Source organism: Cannabis sativa, chromosome X (assembly GCF_029168945.1).
Source record: "Cannabis sativa cultivar Pink pepper isolate KNU-18-1 chromosome X, ASM2916894v1, whole genome shotgun sequence".
NCBI classification, from domain to species: Eukaryota; Viridiplantae; Streptophyta; class Magnoliopsida; order Rosales; family Cannabaceae; genus Cannabis; species Cannabis sativa.
In genome coordinates, this window is record NC_083610.1 from 79844480 (window position 1) to 79854771 (window position 10292).

General features: G+C 36.2%; 1 protein-coding gene across 2 annotated transcripts; it reads left to right on the plus strand.

Moving 5' to 3' along the window:
* The first annotated feature begins 34 nt into the window (after positions 1-34).
* LOC115699417 (NAD kinase 2, chloroplastic) lies at positions 35-9821 on the plus strand. 2 transcript variants are annotated; one of them, XM_030626814.2, is made up of 8 exons: positions 35-858; positions 1391-3289; positions 7618-7739; positions 7838-7979; positions 8102-8326; positions 8806-8880; positions 9092-9193; positions 9335-9821. In XM_030626814.2, exons 1-8 carry the CDS (start codon positions 595-597, stop codon positions 9536-9538), a joined length of 3033 nt encoding a protein of 1010 aa, XP_030482674.1. In that variant the 5' UTR covers positions 35-594; the 3' UTR covers positions 9539-9821. The 2 variants fall into 2 exon arrangements, 1 of the variants encoding a protein (XP_030482674.1); XR_004008353.2 differs by lacking the exon at positions 9335-9821 and having other exon boundaries at positions 188-858; positions 8102-8331.
* The last annotated feature ends 471 nt before the right edge of the window (positions 9822-10292 follow it).

Below are 10292 nucleotides of genomic sequence, written 5' to 3' on the forward strand. Positions count from 1 at the left end.
TTTGATTTGATCTTTGAAAAAGTAAAAACAGAGATTTGAATATTTGATTGGGTTTTTTTTTTAATTTGTATTATTATAGAAATATTATTGAAAAGTATGGGCCTCTTAAATTGATCCTATCCTAATATCCAGTTGATGGCCCACACTAGCTCGTAGCAACAGCCGCAATAGCAGTACACATACCTGTCGTGACTCGAGAAAAGAGGGGCTTTGATTTTGCGTTTTATGTCTTCCTTTCCCGGTCCGGATGGTGTGGTGTTAATCGAATTCCAGAAGATTAGAGTCAAGACACAACACAAGAACTTTCATTTAATTTGTGTGAAAATTAAAATATTTGTGGCCAAAAATTTAAAATAAAAGGAAACAATTCACTAACTACTCAGTACTGGTTTATGCTGGGGTAATTAGTTAACGCTTTTTTAAATTAAATAATAAATTTTTGCTTGGACCTTAGCATTTCTCAGGAAAAAAAGGTCCCTCTCAATTCCGTTTTTATTGTTTTTGGAAAATACTGGCTCTTATTATCCACGCTTTTATTTTCTCGCCATCCAAACAACTATTTACAAAAACAGCGTGGGAAAAAGAAAATTCCGAATGGTGGCGGCATGTTGTCTTGTATGCCACTTGGCCGTCGTCGTCGATATGAATCGGTGTCGTTCGGCTACTGGAGTATCGTCGCCGTCATCTTCTCATCTATGTCCCTTTAAGACTACTCAATTCATTGCCAGCCCCAGAGTTGTCGGCTTCGGTTTCCGATTCGAGTTCCGCCGGAAGGAGCGGTTTCAGAGGCGCCTCAAGTTCGTCGTTAGTGCTGAGCTTTCGAAGTCGTTCTCTCTCAGTCTAGGCTTGGATTCTCAGGTCTCGACTTCTTATTGCTACTTACTACTTCTTTTGATCCATCTTTTTATAGTTCTTTTTTCGATTTGAATTTTTGTCCGCAAGCTCAAATTTAGTGATTGTCGATCTGAATTACTGGGTTAGAAATTAGGAAACACATTTTTTCTTCTTCTTTAAAACTGATTTGAATTAGACTTGTACTTGTACAAGTCTGCTCGATGCGTAGACCGTGTAGGTTTATACATAGACACACACACACACACACACATATTTATGGATGAGCAACGGCCTGATTATCTTCTTTGTTCATATTATCTTGTAGCATGTAGCTGTAACTGAGGTGATTTTTGTGTTGATTTTAGAATATAGCGTTTAATAAGCTGTTTTCATGGTATTTTGTTAACTTTCCCATATATTTGGATTTTGGACTAACTTCTCGATAATTGTTCTTCCAAAGTCAACTGTTTTGGATTAAACTTATTTTTTCAGGAGAAACAGTGGTGCAGTTATGCCTATCATTGATTAACGCTGTTGTTTTTTTCTGTATTTGAAGGTCCTCCAGCCTCATGAACCAACCCAATTGCCTTGGGTTGGTCCTGTTCCAGGGGATATTGCAGAAATTGAGGCATATTGTAGAATCTTCAGGGCTGCGGAATGGCTTCATGCTGCATTAATGGATACATTATGCAATCCTTTAACTGGTGAATGTTATGTTTCATATGATCTCGTCTCAGATGAAAAGCCGTTATTGGAGGATAAAATTGTTTCAGTGCTTGGTTGTATGGTGTCCCTCCTGAACGAAGGAAGGGAGGATATTCTTTCTGGAAGATCTTCTGTAGCGAACTCCTTTCGTATGGTAGATGTTAGTGCAGTTGAGGATAAGCTTCCTCCGCTTGCCATTTTTAGGAGTGAGATGAAAAGGTGCTGTGAGAGCTTGCATGTCGCCCTTGAGAACTATTTAATGCCTGGTGATGATAGAAGCTTAGATGTTTGGAGGAAACTTCAGAGACTAAAGAACGTGTGTTATGATGTTGGCTTTTCCCGTGGAGAGGATTATCCTGACCATTCTCTGTTTGCAAACTGGACTCCTGTTTATCTATCCACTTCTAGAGAAGACATTGGATACAAAGATTCGGATGTGGCTTTTTGGAGGGGTGGTCAGGTTACAGAAGAAGGTCTGAAGTGGCTAATGAAGAAAGGATACAAAACCATAATTGATCTTAGAGCTGAGAATGTGAAGGATAACTTTTATCAAGAGGCCGTAGACAATGCTATTGCATCAGGGGAAATTTCATTAGTCAAAATTCCAGTTGAAGTTGGGACTGCACCTTCGAAGGAGCAAGTTGAGAAGTTTGCAATGTTGGTTTCAGATTCCAGCAAAAGGCCTATATATCTCCATAGTAAAGAAGGAGTTCAGAGAACTTCTGCAATGGTCTCCAGATGGAGGCAGTACATGACTCGCTATGTTTTGCCACTTGACTCCAGTCAACCAACTGCTTCCAACAATGCAATGTTACAAGTTAATAATGAAATAACAGAAAAGCAGAAGCCTATCTTGGGAAAGAAACTTGAAGATACTTCAAATAATAGTTTGAATGGTGTAAACCGTGCAGATGCTTTAGCCTATAGTGATGAAAGGAATGGAAGCTCCAATGAGGTTTGCAGTGACCTTATTTCTATTCAAGGTATGGAGCTGGTAGATACTTGCATTGGTGAAGAAGGATCTTTGGCTGACTTCTCCACTGAAATTGACCCGTTGAATGCCCAGGTTCCTCCTGGAAATTTTATCTCCAAAAAGGAAATGTCCATGTTTTTTCGGAGCAAAAGGGTATCCCCTCCTACTTATAATAACTACCAGTTGAAAACGTTACCTGTTTCAGACTATATGTATACTGAAGAAATGCAGAGAGGTGATACTCTTGGTAATGAGCAAGTGCATGGACTTCAAGAAACAGGAAGTTCTAATGGATCATGTAATGAAAATGGTCTTTCTCTAAAGTCTAAAAACCCAGTTTCTAGCAATGGTAGACATATGACTGGTGATGGTTTCGTTTCTAGTGGTCCAACCGTGAATGGATTTGGTGACAGCAACAGGAACTTAGCTGTGGAGAAGAAATTATCTGCTACTATAAGTAACAAGAATAATGATTATCCCAAACCTCAATCAGAAACCAAAGGTCATGGTGGTACTAGTGATGATGAAATAAGTTTGGTTGAAGGAGATATGTGTGCTTCTACAACTGGAGTTGTAAGGGTGCAGTCAAGAAAGAAAGCTGAAATGTTCTTGGTTCGTACAGATGGATTCTCTTGTACTAGAGAAAAGGTGACAGAGGCATCCTTAGCCTTCACGCATCCAAGCACACAGCAACAAATGCTTATGTGGAAAACTACACCAAAGACTGTGTTATTGTTGAAGAAGCTGGGACCAGAACTCATGGAAGAAGCTAAAGAGGTACCATCTGAAAAATTAGGCAATTAATTCCAACATACTGCTTCTGATGCTAACAACTAAAGTGATAACATGGTTTGGAACTAGAATTCTGTTAATGATATTGTCTTAAACTCTTGATGATGCGCTAGCTATGAGCACTAAAGCACTTTACACATTTATATGTCTATAGATCCCTTGCTTGCGTTGATTACCATATGCTGGTCCTGATTTTTAGGCATGCACCCACTTTTGATTAATACTTTGTGTTGGGGGAGAGTGGGTAAGGACAACAATGGAGGGAAAAAAACACAATGTAGCAATTAAACTCAACACACAAAGAGGCTTGAACAAGTTGAGAAACTTTGTTCAAATTCTTTATTTCAAACCATTAGGAAAAATAGCTTGAGGATTCTACAAAGAAGAAGTGAGAATTATGATATAACAAGCTTATGAATTCTTCAAGCAAGCAATTTCTTGGAGAAAATAGTTGATCTTTGAGAGCTAGTGAGGGTATAGGGAAACAGTGAAAAAAGTGTGATCAGTCCCTTTGAACCTGCCGAAACCCTTTAAATAGTGTTACACCAATCTAGGTGAATCCCACTTGTTTCTCATCCAAAAAACAATGTTAGAGCCAAAATTCAAGGAAGAGGCGACACGTCGCCATTATAAATGGTGATGCGTTGCACCTTGCAATTGCATGATGCCAAGTGATGCGTCGTCTGCTAGATGGTAACACGTCATGGTGGCACATCACCTCCTATGCCTTCAAGTGGGAGGCCATGCGTTGCCTAAAGGCAGACGACGCATCACCACTCAACTAGATTTATGACTACTTTTATGCCTAAATCATTTAAAAAATTCTCAAATTGCTGAACTTGTTTAGATGTATTTAAATACCATATTGATCTAAACTTAATTTAGTCGTATTTTGATGCTAATCACGATATCTCAAAATTAACACCTACTTGTGTAATCTTCCAAATCCTTACACCTACTTTGGTATTGCTATTATTTTATGTTTTTTCACTCATAACATTTCCCTACTTGGTTAAATACAATCTCACTCTCCATCATATAAACAATGTAGGTGAATAAAGTAAAATATCTTTTGATTTTAATTTTAATTTTACCTTAGTAAAAGTTTTATAGAATTCCATTGAGATTTTAGGTTGCATATGATATATCGTTGAACCAATTATTTCTTATGATGAACATGAAACCGGTAACGCATAACTCAGTTCCACTTGATCCACCCAATGTTTCCACTTTTCTTATTTAATACTATTATGACCTTGTTCTCACACATTCCAAAGATATCCCGAGAGAAATTTCAGAACTCCCATGAGAAACGACACCACCTCTAAGTTTATATGAGTGAAACTCTTCCAGCATCTTTATTTCTTTTGAGATCACTTCACTTAAAAGTTTGTAGCTTCACCCTTTATCAGTCACAACTAGCATTATCCATCACATATGGGATTCACTTTGAACTAGTTCCTTGACTATTCACTTACCAATTGAATATTAGATTGGTTTTATACTAGTTTTGAGTTGGGTTACTGTCATTAGTGAGTCTCTTACTTAGGAGTGTCCTATCTATCCAAATATTGAATTTACAAAATCTTTCATAAGAGGTTTGATTAAGGGATCCACTAAAATCTAACTAGATCTGATTTGAGCGAAATGATTTATGGGGGAAAAGGCAAGTTTATGGTATGTGATAATTTTTATTAAATGCAAGGGGTACTTTTGGCTATCTTGATCCAGAGTACATATCTACAAGGACTTTTACCAAGAAAAGTGAGGTGTACAGCTTTGGAGTTCTGCTTTTCGAATTTATAGCTGGCAGAACTCCTCAACAGGGACTCATGGAATATGTCGAGCTTTCTGCAATGAACACAGAGGGGAAAGTAGGATGGGAGGAGATTGTGGATTCTCGTCTTGACGGGAAGTTCGATGCAGAAGGGCTTAATGAAATGGCAGCACTTGGATACAAATGTATCAATCCTATTCCGAAAAAAAGACCTTCCATGAGAGACATTGGGCATTTCTTATCAAGGATACTCAAGCTGAGACACGACAAGAGGCACCATAAGTCCTTATCAGCCATGACAAATGAAGTTACCATTGATGTGGACGGACCAGAAACCAACTCGCACATCCTGATCATAGAAGAGAAGAGTCTGTGGAGAGTACAATTGATTATGAAGTTTAGAAATGATGGGATTCTTTTTCTCACTATTATTATTGTTATTATTATTATTATTATAATTTTTTTGGGGGGTGGGGGGTGGGGGTGTTCATTTGGTTTTTCTTTTGATACATGTGCAGTCCAGAAAGAAGTAGAGGGAGTTTGAGATTCAGATTGAGTGACATAGGATTCAGATAACAAGCTTTTCTTGTTAAGTTTCTGTTTGCTAGAGTAATAGATAACAGAGTTTGTAAATTGAATGCTTCATACTGAGGAATGGAAATTAAAGGAAAAATTACCCTTAAAAAGAAAAAAACCTTTACATAGATTGAGTACAAATCATATAACTACTAAGGAAACTCACTAATTACTCTTAGAAATTAGGCATATACAAAATTAAAGGAAATATTCAGTTTCCTTTATGGGAATGATATCAAATAATTTGAACAATTCATCTTGAATCAGTTCTCACATAATCATGCCTTAGATGTATATGTCTAGACTTACCAATATAATATATACACACACACTCTCACACACACTATAGGTTCTATCTAAGGTGACTTCACCATCAAAATGTTGGTGATTGTCGATACTTTATTTGTGGAAATTGAGATATCCAACATGAGATCCCTAAAATCGTTTCCTAGTATTGCTAGTGCTATAAAATGGTTGAGTGTGATATGTTTGCTTCTGAGAACCCAAAGAGACAGCCCCACCATTAAGAGTAGAAACCTAACTAGTGGAAAATAGAGCATCTCCCACTCCCAAATTCTCAATATCTATCTTGCGTCTGATTAGCCTTCAAGTATCTTAGGACACTGAAATTTCTTACTATCTTTTTTCCCTGTCAATGCAATCCAAATCTCTTCAACCAATTTGGTGTTGGTGTAGGGATCATAGAGCCTATCCGAAAGTGCATTGAAATTGTGACACCCACATAGGTTCATCCTCCTCCCTCTTTTCCCTTGCAAACAAAACTTGAGGAGTGTAATCTTTAGATGGTGAAGTGAAGACAATGATTTCGAATCTGGATCCAAGATGTAGGAGACCTTGAGCGTAGCAATGAGAAACTTGAACTTGTCGTGCTTTGCAATCTCAGAAAATTCATCCCTTTGAAGCAATCCAAACAAACAAGATATTAGCTTAGGAACTTGAGGGTTGTAAAAGATGAAGATTCTTCCTCCATTGAAGATTAGACATACATAAAACAAATAGAGAATTTGATTGTTGGGGGAGAGTGGGTTAAAACAACAATGGAGGAAAAAGAGAACACAATGTAACAAGTTGAGGAGTTTTGTCCAAATTGTCTATTTCAACCCCACTAAGGAAAATAGCTTGAGGGTTCTACAAAGAAGAAATAAGAAGTAAGATATAATAAGCCTACGAATTTTCCAAACAAGCCATTTCTTAGAGAAAATAGTGGATCTTTGAAAGGTAGAGAGAAGTTGGAGAGAGTGGAAAAGTGTAATCAATCCATTTGAACCCTAAAAAACCCTTTATATAGTGTTAGCACCGACTTAGGCAAATCCCCACTTGTTTTTGATTCAAAAAGTAACTTTGGAGCCAAAACGCATGAAACAAGGTGGTGGCATGTTGTCATCCTGTATAGCGCTAGGTGGCGTGTCGCTTGCTAGGTGGTGACACACTCGCCAACTGCATCGATTTGTTGCCTGGTATTGCCACATGACTTGAATTATGACAATGTTCATGTCCAAATCATTTCTAAAATTTCCAAATTGCTTCTAACATGTTTGAATTTGTATAAATACCTCGTTGTGTTAATCTAACTCAATTTGGTAATATTTCGATGCTAATAGCAAAACCTCTAAATTCGAATCTACTTGTGTGTAATCTTCTCAAAACTATACACCTACTTGTGTATTGTTTTAATTTTATATTTAACCAATCACGCACAAATTCAGTTGACATTTTCTTTAGATAAGTATCATCGTTTTAGTTTTTTTTTTTTGATAATTTTCATCGTTTTAGTTGCATTCAGAGAAAAGATATCTTATCATAATTACTTAAGTTCATTAAGATCATACGTTGTTATTGTATTTCTGCAGATATTTTGTCTGATAGAAATATTTACAGTTTTTTAACCTGTCTGGTTTATGCTATCTGAGACTTAAATTTTGCTTTATGCTATGTGAAGGTTGCATCGTACCTGTATTACCAAGAGAATATGAATGTTCTTGTAGAACCTGATGTGCACGATATATTTGCAAGAATCCCAGGATTTGGATTTGTCCAGACCTTTTATAGCCAAGATACCAGGTATTAACTTGTGTCCAAAGTGCAATAATACTGAATTTTTGTTTGTTCGTATACCTTAATTGTAACCCAGTGACCTTTTTGGATGCTTATAATTTTAGTGATCTGCATGAGAGGGTCGACTTTGTGGCATGCTTGGGAGGAGATGGGGTTATACTCCATGCATCAAATCTATTTAGAGGAGCTGTTCCTCCGGTTGTATCTTTTAATCTTGGTTCCCTTGGATTTCTGACTTCTCATACTGTAAGATTCTTACAAATGAAAAGAGGAAAAGGAAAAAAAAATCTCAACATTTTCTTTAAAGTGACTAATTTGTGTCCTTAGAAGTGGCAGTCTTCTGACTTCTTCTATGGCTTCTTTTGCAGTTTGATGACTTTAGGCAGGATTTAAAGCAGGTAATCCATGGAAATAACACACGAGATGGTGTATATATAACTCTCAGAATGCGTCTCCGTTGTGAAATTTTCCGAAATGGTAAAGCAATGCCTGGAAAAATATTTGATGTCTTAAATGAGGTTGTAATTGATCGGGGTTCTAATCCGTACCTTTCTAAGATTGAGTGTTATGAACATGACCGGCTCATAACAAAGGTGAGGTTAGTGAATAGTTTGCTTTAACATGACAGAATTCTATTGCAAAAGATTCAAAATCGTTTTTAGTATATGCTAGCACCTATTAGTTTAGCTAAATCCCAATAATGTAGAAACTTAGGTGACGTTTGGTTGGAGATAATGAAATGGAAAATAAATCATTTTTATTCAATTCTTTTGTTTGGTTGTATTTTAAAGTATTAGAATGTCATTCTAATGGAATGACTTTTCTATCATTTTGGTAGAATGACTATTCTATTTTGAAATGGAAGGAATGGCAATTCCATTGCAATATGAGAAAAAATTTAACAATTTTTTTATACATTTTAAATTTAATTGCATTATTATTCCTATTTCGGTTCCCAATCCTGTTCCTATGTTATCATTCCTTCAAATCAAACACTACCTTAATGTGTCAGAAAGGAAGCTCTCTTGTATGAAATTTCTACGCATTCTAATTGATGTATGCCATGTTTCAGGTGCAAGGTGACGGTGTGATAGTAGCCACACCAACTGGTAGTACTGCATACTCTACTGCTGCAGGAGGTTCAATGGTAAGGAAGCATAAGGAGATGAGAAATTCTTTGTGCTTTATGATGGGGATTGGGTTTTAATATTATTTATAAAAGCGAAAAATAGAACAGCTGTCAAAATTTGCTATGTGAAATACTCGATTTGATGTTATGAGTTCTTGGTAGTTGCTTATTTGTGCCTACATAATTAACTACTTTATGCATATCTGATGATGGAGATATCTATTTGTAGGTGCATCCAAATGTTCCTTGCATGTTGTTTACGCCGATCTGCCCCCATTCTCTCTCATTTAGACCAGTTATACTTCCAGATTCTGCAAGGCTTCTATTGAAGGTGAATACATTGCATGAATTGTATCTAGCAAGCAGTAAATATAGTTAAATTTTGGATATTGTTCTGTTTGAGTTGTTGACCACAAAAAGAAAGTTGAGTTTTAAGGGAGAAGCTTAGAAAAAGAAATTGTTGTTTGGACAGATTCCAGATGATGCTAGAAGCAATGCATGGGTTTCTTTTGATGGGAAAAGAAGGCAACAACTTTCAAGAGGAGACTCCGTACGAATATATATGAGCCAGCACCCACTTCCTACTGTTAACAAATTTGACCAAACTGGTGATTGGTTTCATAGCTTGATTCGTTGCCTAAATTGGAATGAAAGGCTTGATCAAAAGGCTCTTTGAGGTCTCTTAATATTAAGGTGAATTGAAAATGAAACTCATTCCACTCTTCTCCCTTTGGCCTAATAATATTCATGTATATTACTACTGTACATATTGTATATTATGTTTGGACTACAGTCCTCCAAACAAACAATAACTTAAAATAGAAAATATATATGGGCTATTTACAAAAAGATGCCATGGCCCATTTCTTAATTACAAATGTAATTGTTATTGTATACCTTTCTTATGGCTATGTAGCAATAAAAACTGTTCTACTTCTAAAGAAAGATCTTTTAAGTCACTAATGATTCTGTCTAGTTTTTTCTTTCTTTCTTTCTACAGATGGGTCTATTGGCACTTTTTAATTAGTTCTAGTTTGATAAATTAATACCAATATTCTTATTAGTTTTCCATCTAGTAATATACTATTTTTAAGACTTAATTTTTGAGAATTTTACACAAAATACTAGATTTATCAAAAAATGTATAAATGGAAGAAAAAAATCATTATATTATCGAATTGCTTTCTTCATTTGTACAACTTCTTCTTCGTATGCTCATAGTCGATGGAACTCAGAAGCAGCAATTTATATGCCTGACCCTAGCCACTCAAACCTAGAAGGCAGGAAAATCAACATGGCTTATCAGCTATTCAAATGGAACCGTCGCGAAAAACATTGATCCAGGTTTCTGAAGATTAAGCTGAATTTCTGCCTGAAAGCAAATAAAAATAAAATGAAAAAGAGACTTAACATTACTAGAGAATGCATGT